Source organism: Neopelma chrysocephalum, unplaced genomic scaffold (genome assembly GCF_003984885.1).
Source record: "Neopelma chrysocephalum unplaced genomic scaffold, ASM398488v2 Primary Assembly neopelma1_97, whole genome shotgun sequence".
Classification (NCBI taxonomy): Eukaryota; Metazoa; Chordata; class Aves; order Passeriformes; family Pipridae; genus Neopelma; species Neopelma chrysocephalum.
In genome coordinates, this window is record NW_020897760.1 from 7,332,952 (window position 1) to 7,348,347 (window position 15,396).

Here is a 15,396-nt window from a genome sequence, read left to right on the forward strand (position 1 = left end):
GAATAAAAAAAAACATGTTCCTTTTATGATTAAATTCAATTCACAGAAACAATTATTATTATAAGTTACATCTTTAAATATAATCTCAAATACAAAATTATTCACAACAGAATTGACAAGCATCCACACTGGGATCAACTCTTTTCCTTGATATTATCTCTTTGAATGTAAACATCAGCCTCACTAAAACATCATGACTGTTCTCTGCATAACAGTCATTTCACAGAATTTTCTGTCATAAATATATTTGGATGGGCTTTTCTGGTTTTTAGCAACTTACTCGCATGTCAATAAATCAATTTGCATTCTATTTAATAAATACTAAATATCTGAGTTTTCACAAGTTTGTAAATGGGATATTCTAAATAAGTATGTTGCATCTTTATGATTAAGTGGCACTTACATGGTTTGGGAAGTCAGCCTTCAATTCAGCAATGCTTTTACACCAATATGCTGCTGTTTTTTCGCTGATCAGTTCAATGTTTAGAAAAGAGCCTTGGCCTGGGCCATACATAGGACCTGAAGTAGTTCCACGGACAATCCTTGGAGAAACATTGGTCACAATATCCTGCAAAACAGCGAATACTTTCAGACAAATTTTTCAAAGAGAGGCATATATCAATAACGTATATAATATAAACTTAAATGCACCAAGTGTTTTAAAAATCTACTATTATTATGAGTAAAAGCTACAACTGTAGGGCATTTCTCCAGAACACCAGATTCTCTAATTAAATTCTTTACATCAGAGGAGAAAAATGTTTGTTGTGTGTGTGAAGTGGTATGACAACTACCAAGAAAATGCCAATATGAGGCACCTACAAACTGCCATACAAACTATCATTCAAATAATGCTTCTGTCTCGGGCAGAAAGCATGTAAGACTTTGTGTAGAAACTTGTCTAGGCCTCTGTCGTGTAACAGCATACACGTGAACTATCCTCCCCAAAGATGATCAAAGTCCATTTCCTATACTCACAGGTGAAGCACAAACAGGTGCTGCTCACCAGCCTCTCTGCTGCAAAGGCACAGGCCAGGCACCAGCAAAAGTACATCAAACTTCACAAATAAAACTGTATCATTAAAAGAGATCAAAATCAAAAAATAAAAAAAAAAATAGTGAAGAAGAAGATTAATACTGTAAAGCATGACATTTCTGAAGGTCATTGTAGGTCAGCAAACAATTTTGAAACATACAGTAAACACACAAAATGTTGACTTGTTTAGCAGTCCTAATTAAGCTGTAATGTCACCAGATATATATTAACAAAGAACTGTAAATTCTGACATTATTTAAAACTAAAGAGAAACATAGATGGCAAAATGTTCCTTTTGCCAATTTCCAATTAAAAATAATTTTGAGTAAAGGTCATTTATTTACAAATGTATCAGACTTATTTGTTTAAGTACCCCTCCTCACCATCTTGTCATTTTTAGTGAGATAACATGAACCTCCATTAGTATATAGCAATTAAGGTCAATTTACATATTTTAATTAAGAACCATCCCATATAAAACAATTAGGGTAATAGGCATACTAACTGGATTTCATAACATTTGGACGTTTTTCCAGCTAGATAGACAGGAAACCTTAATTAGCATTAATTAGCACTGATCTGCATATGTTTGATAAGGCATACCCTTGCCACAAAACATTATTTATTCCTGAATCTGCCAAATGCTGCAGTTACAGAGGATAAAAGGACTTTTCTTCACATTGTATGTAAATTTGAGGCAATCTTAATTTCCTTAAAAAGTTGAATTAATTATTATACTGTAAATATGCACTAATATTTTATATAGATAACTATATGTCCACTTACTTATGTAAAAATCATACAAAGTAATCTCCTGAGTTCATCTGTTTTCAGACCTAATAGGTCTGAAACATGGACATCACATTAATCCTCAATTTTCCTATTATAATATTTTCCCTTCATCACAAAAGTTTTACCTCCCTCTCAATGGTTAAGTTATATTTTCAGAAAAAAAGAAATTCAGAACTTTTTCTGAATTTATGCAAACCAAAACTATACAGCAAAGTACATTCCCTTCACTTCCAAAACAAATCTCATAAATTTCAGCGTATGCAGAACCATTTACATCAGTTTGCTCCACATTATCCTCTTGAGCATTTCACTCCTTTTAAATTGTCTCTGAGGAGCTTGTAGTTTGACTTCATTGTAGAAAGCTATTCATGCACACTGGCCATCACCCCACTATGAGAAAACACACAAAGTCAACAACTGAAATGCTGGCAATCTCACCTGAGTCCTTCCAACACAGGGTGCATGTAATCATGTGCTGATGTGATTACCTTGACCATCATGCATGCAACCACAAGCTGCCTTTTCCCATGCACCAAAGCATTCAGAAGCAATGTAACTACAGTAGCATGGCACTAAGCCTGAGCTAACAGGCTGTCAGTTGGTGGGAATTATTATTTTTGGGTTTAGTGCGAATTATGCACATGGGTCTGACTTTCATTTTGTGGCTTGTTATGGACATGTGTTTGCCAGATAATGCTTGGAGCCACTGATGGTACCGTTTGATATCTAACTATGTGCAAGTCTTGGTGTTCTTCCAGTGACTTTCATTTTACTACAGGTAAGAATTCAAAGACTGAGATATTATAGCCTAGATTATACCTCTTGTGGGCCACTCACAAAGCCTCGGTCTACTTCTATGCAAAAACACTGAAATTTTTCTATCTGCTTTGGGTCTCCAAAGGAACAGAGACCTCTGCTTAGACCCTGTGACTGCTGCTGAATCCCCATGGCTTTGACTCACTCTTTCCAAGAGCTCGGTCATAGTCAACATCTGAGCGACAATTTATCTCTCCAGAATCCCACAAAGCTGAATCAGGTAATGCACAGACTTTGCAAACTATCTCAAAACCAGTTATTTTTCACTTTAATGACCACAGGAGATACACAGAGACATATGAAATAGTAAACACATGTTCATCTCTCTGCCTGCATTTCCTCACTGTTGAATTTTCCTTGAGATTTTGTGAGATCCCCGTTGTTGTTGTGAGACCTTCATCTCCCGTTCCCCACCAGCTGCTTCTTCAAATGGCGGCTTCCGCTGCCTCCCTACTGCCACTGTGTCACAAGACCCCTCTGGTGTGTCCATGCATCACTTTATCTTTCCTGACCAAGCTGTTTCTGCTTCCTAAAATCCTTCCTGGTTTTGAAATCCAAACATTACCACCTGGCTGCTTTGTGTTAGTTCATCCCAGGAGGGATATGCCTGTCCTTATTTAAGATCCCGGTCCTCAATTGCCATTCCTAGTTAAGAGTAAACTAGATGGAGAGAGTCTGTAATGACTGACACGCTGGCACTCCTCCTGTCTCGTTAGCACATGACAGCCCCAGACACAGGGAGACTCACAGTTCATGGAAACAAAATGGAATTTATAACTTATGTGATGATTCAAGGAATCTGTCTATGTACATACAAGAATAAAATCACACAAGTGACAGAATAGAAAATTGTCTCTTTGAGATGAGTGTGAAATACCTACTTGCCTTACCAACATCATCGTCTTCTGTCTCCTGCCACAGCTATGAAAGCTGAACAGGGAGAGAGTTAGGCAAAGGATCTACTGGCAGGCTTAGCCAACTTCATGGCCTTTGGTCTTGGGAGTGAGTTTTACATAATACCACAGGTTGTTTCACTAAGACAGGAAATTCTGGTGGCTGGCCTATTGCTACTGCTGTCTCCAAAACCAGCAGGTAAGGGCAGAGCAGCTGAAATAGCCCTAGTGCTCCAGTTCACAGGGTTTGTGACAGACCACCTTCTGGTGCTTTAATTGAACACTGACTATCCCTGTTTGTAGGAACTGTAGGCCAAATGCTGGCACTGCCTTTTCTTTTCTGAAACCCCAGTTTTAACTTTTATCCCAACTATGCACACAACTCTTTTATTGTTAATAAAAATTACTCTTTGCATAAAAAGCCACAAGAGAACTGGAGCAAGAAACCCGACAGGAGGTACTTCAAGGTTTGAACCTAAAAACTTTATTGAATCTAGGCAAAGCTGACTGCTACAAAGAGATGACCTAAGCAATGAGTTGGTCTGGTCTCTGCATGCAGTTGAAAGTAGAGGTCTACATACAGGAATAGAAGAATGTCTCCAATCTCCAAAACAAATCAAGTACATAACCTCCCCAGGCAATGGAGACCATGAACAGTCCTTGGGAAAAGTAGCACAAAACTTTCATGTACTCTGAAGAAGACCAAGGATAGAAGACTTTTAATAAAGAGCAAGTAGGGGAGAACAAAGCTTATATCTTTCAACACAAAAAGACAAAGCTATGGGAAAAAAAACAAACTAAAAAAATCATTGGCAAAGATAACAGAAAAGATCACATCAAATTACTTTGTTTTGTGGGGAAATATTGCAAATTAATGTAGACTTGGGGATCAGGGGAAATGTATTCAGTACTAGGTTATAGCAAAACAACCTGGTTTGGGGAAGTTAATGTAAATAAAGAGAAACAGTGACAACAAATGGAATCAAGGGTGTGAATCATGAATGTTTCAGTTGCTGAATTTCTTGCCTTGCCTCAAAAGCTTATTCATTTCTTCAGGAGAGCACACCAGAAACAATCACACTAATCCTTCGAATATCTCTAGCTCAGGACATCACCAAGAAAAGTGGTGTTACACAGATAAAAGCACCAATATTGTGCTGCTTTTGGATTCCACTCTTCCGCGTGCAACCAATTCTGGTATTCTAGTAACTTGAGACTGAGTTAATTTGCATTACACATATATTTCTGTTCCTGTTGATTAATTAATTAACACACTGAAAAGACGACCCAAGGCATTGATCAGGCCCCATTTGCTCTAATAATCTCTGAACTCTGCAATCAGATCATTGAATTCTAAACTACTTAAGTCTAATGGGCTGGGAGATTTGAGAAAACATTTTAAAGATAAAGCTCAGACTCTCAGCAATTTTTAGTCAGCTAAATTTAAATAAAGGTATATATCAATTCATCAGTCCATAACTTACCAGTCATTCTGAAATTTGTTTTGCTTCACACTGTCCACATTTGCAGTTAATAATTGCCACAGATTCTTGTGTCGTAAAAACACAACCATCCTGCCTAAAATGAGCGATGAAAGCACCTGTTTGGGCAGCAGGAACATTTCAAGCTTTAGGGGATCTGAAGGGTTGTTGGGCACAGTGCAATAAGTACAATCATTGTGTGTTTCTCCTAAACTAATCAGCAGAGAAATAATTCACATTGTGAATATTAAAGTTGTCTGTCATCTGAGGGCATGGAAGTTAACGACACGTAGAAATTAATCAAGCCATTCACCTCTCTCTTAGAATTATTGTTTTAGGGGAACCAAGAAGACAGCTCTTCATTAACTGAGTTCGCTTGTTATTTCATAATCATATCTCCTAGAAACTAAAAAAAAAACCACAAAATTTGGAGTAAAATGTGTAAAGAGGTCAGTTGTAGAAAAGCAGTCTCCTAAGAGGTATACCACCTCATGCCTACTCCATTGATGCAGTTATATTAGGCAAATATAATAAAAGGCAAAAGGATAAATGTGTATGATTCTTCGTATCAAAGCTCTGATGTGTTTCTATTGATTTGCAGAGCTCAAAACATTCTTTTTCTGACCATTTTTAAAAAAATATTACTGCTAACAATATGTTAATGAACACTTCAAATAATAAGGTTGCTGCGTGGAAAAGACTGGGAGTAAAATTAAAGGAAACTGGAAAGTTACAAAAATTTCAGTCAGCATACATGCTAAGAGGAGGATGAAATGGACCATGGAGCAGAGCGGAAAGTTATAGAAACAGTTCTAACAATATGGAAGATTATAGAGAGAAAATGCAATTGCTGCTCCCTGGATGGAGCAACTTCCCACACACAATACATGCTAAGGGGGACTAAATGAAGGGTGGAGCGGAGTGGAGACACGGCAGCCAGGCTCTGTGGAAATCCTTGCAAGAGGGGGAACTTGGTGATACCTTGTAGCTGATAAACCACATAGCACCTGTCAGCCACGGGAAACAAAAGATGTCCTGCTGTTGAATCAGCAACCATGGCAAGATCATAGATGTAACACTAATGCACATCTCCATCCCAAGGGTGACCTCAAGATGTAATACTGATGTTACCCACTTCCAAGGTATGACCACCCCCACTAAACATGATATATGACTGGAGTCATAAATATCTGCAGCACAAGTGAGGTTTCAAATGAGATTTTTGGATTTTAAAAATACATTTAATCATGCTATAGCAAGTTTTAACATGAGTTTTCTTCACTCTGAGAGGTTTCCAAGAAACACAGAGAACTTGTCTAGCACCGTTGGTCCCCAAAGTCAATGAAAGTCACTTCATACTTCAAATTAAGCTTTTCTCATCTTTAACTTATGAAAGCAGATAGGAATTAGTGACCATTGTCCGTTTCTTTTCATTAATATGAGAAAAAAAGATTAAACACAATGAGCAGATTACTATTTCTAACAAAGTTAATTTATTTGACCTTTCTTTCTTCTAGGGAGGGAGGGCATTATACTTGCCAAGTGGACTATGTGTCTGCACATTCCTGGGGTTGCTGCTCGCTAAATGTCCATGTGAACATCAAAGCAGCCACACTGGCCTCTTTGTGGAGGATAGATGTAAATAAATACCTCATTAAGGTAATTTTAGTCTAGTATGTCAAAACAGCATATTTAAAGCTAGTAGACAGTAAACTGCAATGTAAAAAACCAAAGCAGATGTAAGTTTCTACTTCACTATATTCAATACACCACCTTCTCTAATTGAGTAACAAAGTACAGTAACTGAAAAACGCAGTTATTTAAGCAAAATACGATGTGCTTTTCTTCACGAATTTTCAAAAATATATTGAAAAGGCTGTATGGATTTCAAAATCTACTCTTCGTGAAATGTTTTTAGAGCTTATTTTCTAAATGTTTTAATCAACCCCCCAACACCACGATTCAGTTTTCCCTGCAGTCTTCACTAATTATAGTAGAACTTTATTTCAATTTCACCTAGGAAAAAAAATGGGGAAGGAGACATTGCCTTTTTCTGCCTAATATCACTGTAGTTAAAACATTCTGGAAATCTGGCTCACTGCTGTTTGCACACCCTCATAGATACGAATGGCATCACAGACTTATGTCCTTGTAATTCCCTGCCAACTCTCACTCAAGGTCTTGTGATGATTTGCCTCTTCTGTGACTCAGCTGTCTAGCCAGATTGTGTCTAGTATCACCCCTTCTGGAGTTTTAACCATCCACAAAAGGCAAGTGAAACCTGGAGCAACAATACCACTGCACACAGCACTGTTCCTATACATCCCTTCTGACTTGTTCCTCCTCATCTCCTCCATCAGAACTGAGACATGCTACATATCTGTAGCGTTTCTTTTATGAGGCCCAAAGCACTGAATTGCTCTCCTGAATTGCTCCAAGCTCAGAATTTTTTCCAGCTGAACTGGAAGATACATCCACAGCAAGGACCTCTACAAAGACAAAACCATTCTAACAGGTACAACCATGAAGACCTTATTTGCTAGAGTAGGATTTTTACAACACATACCAAGACTTACCAAGACTCCGGCTCAAGGAGCAAGGCAAATAAATTTGCTTGTGATTTCTGCCCGAGGAGGTTTGATGTAGCCACTGGCACCTTCCAGTGCACAAACCACTATGTTGCACACAATGCTGCCTGTTGAATTTGTAACACTTGCATTTTGTATTTTATTTTAGTGAGGGAATAGGCCAGACTTTATTCTTCCTGTATGAGTATAAAACTCATCAAAATCAATTCCTCACTCTCTCCTCTTCCCCTCAGTGCATACAGAAGCTTTTTTTTAAAATTAAAACCACCTTGACAGAAAAACTTATCTCAGAACATCCCACCATGCAGAAACTGCTCTAATCTCTCCACCACCAGATATGAAATGTAGTACCATAAAGACACCTCCTTTTTTTCATTGCTTTTGTAAATGAAGTCTACACCTAGCCCTCTCTTTCCTCTTCATTGCTTTCCTTCTCTTGAAGTCAGATAGCATTAAATGATGTAAAATAATAATTTTTAAGTTCCTTCACTAAAATAAGAACTGAATTGAAAAATATATTATTTCCTCAGCCTTCCAGCATTGTTTGCATTGGTGATTTAAAGCCTAAGTGTTCTGATCTTTCCACTAGTATAGAACAGATCTTGAAAAGGAACCTTGCTGTAACTTACAAATTGTGCTTCTTCAGCTTTTACATACAAGATCTAGTATATTATAGAGGGGGAAAGGATACCTTAAAAATATTCTTATCTGTCTTTTGATGTCTGTTTGTCCTATGTTTGCAAAGATGAAAGTACTCAAATCTTTACTTATCTTGTATTCCAGAAGTCTGGAGTACAAACAGTGCTTGTAAATCTTCCTTAATATTCTACTCTACTTCTTGACTCACTAAGCTGAGTTATGCAAATTATTTTTTTAAAAAACAGACCATTACCTCAAAAATGCTTTTACAACACTAAACTATCCCATTTGTGTTTATTAAGCTAATTTAACACTACAGCTTCAGCAAGTAAGATGGCTTTCCAAATCACTAAGTTAGCACAGAAGACTGCAGCCCCATAAGGGAAAGAGCAATACGTCAGGACTTTGGAGAAAAACTGCCAAACCACTCATACTGTGTGAAAGAGAAATGACAAGTTAGAGGTTTAGTTACTATACATCTGATGTTTTTCTATACTGTCTCATTAATGCTTTAAGATTTAACCATGAGAATGCATGAGAGACTTCAAAATTTACAGACATCAAACTTAATTTCTACCCAAGCTTTTATCATTGCTGCTTGCTCAGCACACCACCTGTCTTACTAATGCAATTCTCAGACAGTAGGCCATCAGTACTGATGACTTGTGATGAAGACAGCAAAATTCCAAGCATTTTAGATAATCTTACTAGATCAGTGTATTTAAAAAAAATTTATTCTCTTTACCTTAGAATAATTGTGGAACAATCCCATCCCTGCTGCAAGCCAAATAGAAATGGCTTGCTGCCCTTGCTCAAAACAACAGCTGTCCCCCAATCTTTGTCATACATGATGGTTTGTCTAGAAGTCCTAATACTACAAACTAAAGCTCCCTAAAATAAATTAGGAGATTCAAATACAATACAAATTATGAGTAAAAGTACAAAAAAATTAGAAATTAGAATGGTAACAATAATGTTGATGTCAAATCTACAAATATTTTCTAGTTGATTTATATATTTCACAAGAAAATGAAGTTCTGACCTTTGTTTACAATTACATTCATTTGAGCAGTTTAAAAACCCCCACTATTTATAATGCAAGGCCATATTGATTTAAAATTAAAACATTAAATTTAATTTTTTTTGTATTTTTGACATATTTGTTTGTTTTCTGGACATTAGAACATAAGGACATTTTTACTGTAATTACAAAAGATGATTTTTAAAATGTAGTATGTCCTACAGCACTTTGCCTTGACAAACAATTACTAGATATTGCATTGAACAGAATACAAAAAGCAATCTTTATCACAAGGTTAAAATTAGTCTTTGAACAAAAGATGCTTTCAAAACAAATCCAAACTCTCATCAGCTTTATATGAGTTTCTCTGCAAGAGACAGGGAAGTGAGGAATGGAGAGAAGAGAAAGAAAAAAAAAACCTGAAGGACATTTGAAAAATTTCTTGCTAATGTTCACACATTTTATCAGTTTTCTGATAAAGGTTTAAGCAGGACACGATTAAATTTCTGCTGTCTAACTGCATTGTGGTCAAAAACTATACCCATCAAAGAAGGAGAAATAGACTTACAGTTCTTGAGAGAAAATTGCATCTCTATGCAGACATTCACTTTTGGATCTGTTTTTGCATTTCAGGGTTATTGGTTGGACTTGATAATCTTAAGGGTCTTTTCCAACCTAAATGATTCTACGATTCTTAGATCTGTGTTTTGATATAGTAAACTATCTAATCAATGAATGGTTGCTTTAGGCGATTGATGAGAAAAATGTTCAGTAAGTGTCTCAAAACATTAATTAATTTTCAGTAAGAGGTCACAAGAACAGAAAACCACATTGCAAATGTTGCAATGCTAATGATTTGAGGAGAACAGAATGGAATAAAATAGCAGTACATGGGTAAATAAAATATCTGCATGGATTGCAGCTTTTGATCTGTATCCTAAACTGAAATTTCTGTGCCATGGCTCCTAAGGACCTTGTGTACCTTCACAAAAGTGGAAAACTAATGCATAATAATTGAAATATACTCCTCCAGTCCATAATGCTGACCCTTGGTACTATAGTGGATTTAGATTACAACAACCTAGCTTGCCTTAAGAGATTAATATTTTACAGACATCTAAAAATATTAGTCCATTTTCAGCTGTCAAGGAATATTATCACCAAATCAGTAATCAAAACTTGTGAAATGCACTTAACTGACCACATAAAGGAGCAGCAATTCTTAAGATTTCTTTCTAGATGACCATTATTGAATGGTCCCATGAAATGTGAATGAAAAGGCACTTTTAAAAGCATGAGTCTAAGAAAATTGGGCAAGAACCAACATAAGTAAAACCCTGTAAAAAATCAAAACCAGTTAAGACCCTGGAAAGAGACGGAAGAATTACACGACATGTTTGCAGCAGCAAATTTCAGAGTCACTAAAGGAGTCATGCTTATTTAGGAGAATACAAATTCTCTTTTTGCATTTGAAGAAAAGACCAAATTAACATAGTTTGTTTCAAACATCATCATTGAGAGAACTCAATGTTATTTTCTTTAATACTGTTTTCTAATTGCTAAAGAAAATACTATAATAAGGCAATAGGGCACCATCAGTAGCAGGAGGTTCCTAATAGGATGACTAAAAGTCAAGACACACAATACCACAGAATGAGCTTCTTTAGAAGAAAAATGCGAGAGAATTGCAGGTGGTCTCATAATTCTAACAAAATCCCTGACAGAAAGAGCAAACAATGAGAAAATGGGATCTTTAAAGCCCACAACATCTAGGATTTTGCACTCGATGTATAAACATGGAAATTAAACAAACAAAAACTCTAACACAGCAATACTAATGGCTGCTAATTAAGCATGTAACTTCACACTTGAAAAAAGCAAAGAGGTAACTATTTATTTAAGAGACAATACTACATGGATTAACAAAGCTCCTGTCAACAACTCTGGACACCTGTACCAAGCTCACTTATTGCCTAATTAAATATTAACATGTCCTGATAGAATCTGTGGTATAATTTTAATTACTGTTTTCTCATAGGGAAGTCATATAATCAATGTATTTCTAGCTGTTCCTAGAGGCTGTTTTGTAAAACTCCATTAGTCAATTGTGAACCATCACTAAAATATTTTTCTTCAGATTTCTATAAGTAAACCAAGACTATTATATTCTCCTAGGAGGAGGGGAGACTAGATGCCTCCTTTCAAGTGGAAAAAATATGATTTCTTCAATAATCAAGAATAAAATCTTTTAACTACGATCCTATTTAAAGAGTTTTTAAAACTCTTACACAATGAATCAACATTAGGGAGTTACGGATCACCAAAGTTGTATTTAAATTTATGTATAATCCAAAATATTTTTATTACTGGATTAAGTAATTAGGATGAGAATCACATTACTTCCTTGAAGCATGTATTTAAATTTTCTGCTGGGGATGAACTGCAAATACTGAGGTGCATCTTGTACCTACTTGCGTATTTTCTTTTTCCATTAGGATTAAGAATACTTAAATGCTATAAGCATTAATTAACATTTGTGTATATTTAGGAGTGAGAAATGCAAGGAAACAATATCAGATCTATTTGGGAAGCTATTTAAATAGCTAGTACTATAACTTTCAAAATATCAATGCTCCAGGTAGCACTAAACAATTTCAAGTCATAGATAAAGGGGTACAGGGAAGGTGGAAGCATCTAAGGGAATATTTTGTTTTACATTCCAATGATAATCTAGCCTTAACACTTCTACTTTGATAACCTGAGCTCTTAAACATTAACTTTGTTTGAACATACTTCCTTTTATCTTTTTTGATCTATAAGTCCTATAGAAGTCAAAGGGTCTTTTGGAAGAGCAGGGATTGCAAGGCTGAACCACCTACCATTCACAGAGCCTGATTATACAGAGATCTGGATAACATAATGATGGGGAAAAACAAACCCTGAAAATATCAACCCCTATGAATTTTAACTCAGCATGTGAACATCTTGTAAAATATTCAAACCAATTTTAATTCAGCATTACATTTTAGACAGGATCTTTAAAATAGATTTTGATTTTTGCTAGAGATATCGTCTACTTTAAAATCCATGAAAAAAATCTAGAATTTTCCTCTTTGTATTGGCTACCAGAAAGAGGACACACATAAGAGTCTTGCATGCAAACTGTTAGATTTTATGTTCATAGACATAAAAGTAGTTGAACTACTTTTCAGAATAGATTTAAATTAAATAAAAATAAAACAAATAATTGACAAAATTGTTTTGAAATTACTTTCCTACGAATCAACTTTCAAGAAATCTTAAATCTTGTACTGCAAATTGAACTATCATCCTGAATTAATTACCATTTTTGTAATGACTAACGCATTTTTTCTGATCCCCTGAATCACAGAACAAACTCTTCTGGCATATTTTGATTGATAAGGATGCAGTACTGCTATGGCAGAAAAGCTCATACTGAACTTGGGGCATCATGTATACATCCCAGGGAGTGCCTTTGAAAATACAAACCCTGGGTGGACTGAGCTCAGGAAGGGCAGACCCAGCAGTCCAGATCTGCCATTACAGATCTGAGCACCTCTGAGAGCACTGTGTGATCTTCCATCAGTCATCACAAGAGGCACCACACACAGGCTCCATAATCTAGAGAGGGATGGCTTTTTCCTCTTGAGAGCTTCACAGCAGAGATTTCCAGCCTGCTGGGCTGATTCTGCTTTTCCAGACTGAGCTCTTAATAAATAAACATTCAGTGTTTGCAGATGTCATACCTTCTCTAACAGACAAATCCACGCAGAGAAATGCTGAAGTGCACATAGAATTTTTATGCCAAAGGACGAGCTCTGATTCCCATCTGCTTGTGGCAGACACAGAGGCCCCACCTCGAGTCTGGTTTTCCTTCACATTCACCGGAAGTTTTCAAAGCAGTAGGTTAATCATTGCCTATTAACTTTTTTAAATGCCCGTGAAAAATGACACATTCTATTGGCTTTTAAAAATCAAGCCTGTGGGACATAAAACACAAATTTAATAAAGCAAAAAGAGCAAAGCTCATTACAATATTCTTTTAAGAACTGAAAGTAACCATGATACATGGACATTCCTAACAAGACAATTCTCCTGTTTACCATTGAGAAAAAAAATTATTCTAAGCTGACCATGTCCTTTTTCATTAAATGTATAACAGGTCCTAAAGCCCAGCCCTCTCTGGAGTCATTGCTCAGGTCTGTCAGTTAAGTAAATATGCTCATCAGAGGATCTAGCAGGCACACACAGATAAGGTAGACATGAAGTCCATTCCCCTTGAAATCAATAGGAAGGTGGTTGTTAGACACTATAATTGAGTTAGGGTTTCATTTGGGAATCTGTGGTAAATGTTCCCACTCTTACTGCCACAGGGGTGTAAGAAAGCATACGACAGCTGTGGCTGGATCTCTGGCACCATTAATGGCAGAGCCAGCTGAGACCCACTACAAAAGGCTTATGCATGCTCAAAACTGGAATACTAAGAGTAAATCTGTCCTCTGCCCTAGAGAGGGCAGCTTGACCTGCAGGCTCTCTTTATTCCAGTAGAATATTGATTTAAAATTGCGGCAAGGATTCAAAAGCCTTCTGATGCTAAATATAAAAAGTCAGGCACAAAGTTGTATAAGGAGAAATATGGTTTTTAGCCCCACTAGAAATCCTTGATGAGGGATAATTATACCAGTGATAAATAGGACATAGGGATTGTCTTCCCATCCTTTTCCCTATCTGTGGAGAACTGTGGAGTTTAAAGCACAGCTCACTTCAAAATGCCACGAAGGAACAGGATATACTCATTACTGCCACTTGCCAGATCACATGAGCAGTATCACTCCAAGGGCAATGAAGCCTAGTTTGCATCAGAGCCAAGGAGAGTTCTACAGCACCGAGATCCAGTGTTACTCCACACACCCAGGAAGTACTGATATTCTCCTCTCAGCCCAGAGTTGTATCCCCATGTATGGAGATTAATCTACACAGCATAGTCAATGCTCACTTAATGTACAAAACAATTAAGCATATAGGTAGGTATAGATTGCATATTTCTGGTTTTGGAGGCAGTAGGGATATGGATTTTTATATCTCTGCTTATTTTAGACAACCTTCCCTAGTTAATACTGGTTTGTGCAGCCAGTACAGAACAGGACAGACTTCTTTGCTGTACATCCAAGAACAGCAAGGATAAAACTATTTTGTGCACACACTAGTACAGCAAGATCTTTAATACTCATGGTATTTAACCAGTATTTTGTAAACTACAATGCAAAACACTAAAGTGCAGTATCCCCAGAGTATCCAGAGTATCGACAAATGTTTTGACAGGTTCTTAAACTACAATCACAGAAACTAGAGTTATTGTAGGAGGGAAACCAATTGGGCATTATATAAGCTCTTTATGCCACACAGCTTTTCATGACTTATCTTCATATATTTGAATTTTATGCAAACATATATGCAATATATATATATGCATATTTGCAAAATAAGTTGCATAATTTTTAATTTGCATTATCCATACTTCAATGAAACATTCTTTTATTTTGCTACTCTTTAACCCAGAGCCTCCTTATGGGAAAAAAACTGTCTGTTTAAAATCTGACTCATCCCATTAGTCTACGATATTTAGTGTCATCAGTGATAATAACACTTCTTAACTGGGCCCATTCCTGCAATTAATTTCCTGTTCACAGTTCCCATCAACTCCAATATGCATTCCAATATGGCTTCATTGCCAGATCTGAGCCTTATTAAAATAATACCATTTTTACTTTTTTTTTCTGTGAATAGAAGGATGCTGAGAATGGCTAACTTCCTAAACATTATACATGTACACCCATCAACAACCCAGCTCTTTTTGAAAAAAGTCATGTATAAAAATGAGTGCTGCTTCTACTGCAGTTCTTTAAAAGTGACTTCTCTTTCATTGCAGTCATTCTGTTCTGCAGTAATGTAACACAATCTATTTGTGAAAATAGATGCACCTACTTTTTATTTACACGTACTGAATTCTATACCATGAATTCTCCTGATTTTAATTATGCATAAATATTTCCCAGCGATACAGGAAACAGAGCTCCCCTCATCTAGATTGTGAACACTAGCATCTCAA

At 36.4% G+C, this 15,396-nt stretch overlaps 1 protein-coding gene across 1 annotated transcript in view; it reads right to left on the reverse strand.

Moving 5' to 3' along the window:
• LOC113972789 (dihydropyrimidine dehydrogenase [NADP(+)]) overlaps positions 1-15,396 on the reverse strand; it is a 260,733-nt gene that overhangs the window by 131,286 nt on the left and 114,051 nt on the right. The window contains exon 12 of the mRNA XM_027694199.1: positions 404-568. Within this exon, the coding sequence (XP_027550000.1) occupies positions 404-568 (165 nt within the window). The remainder of the gene's footprint in view (positions 1-403; positions 569-15,396) is intronic.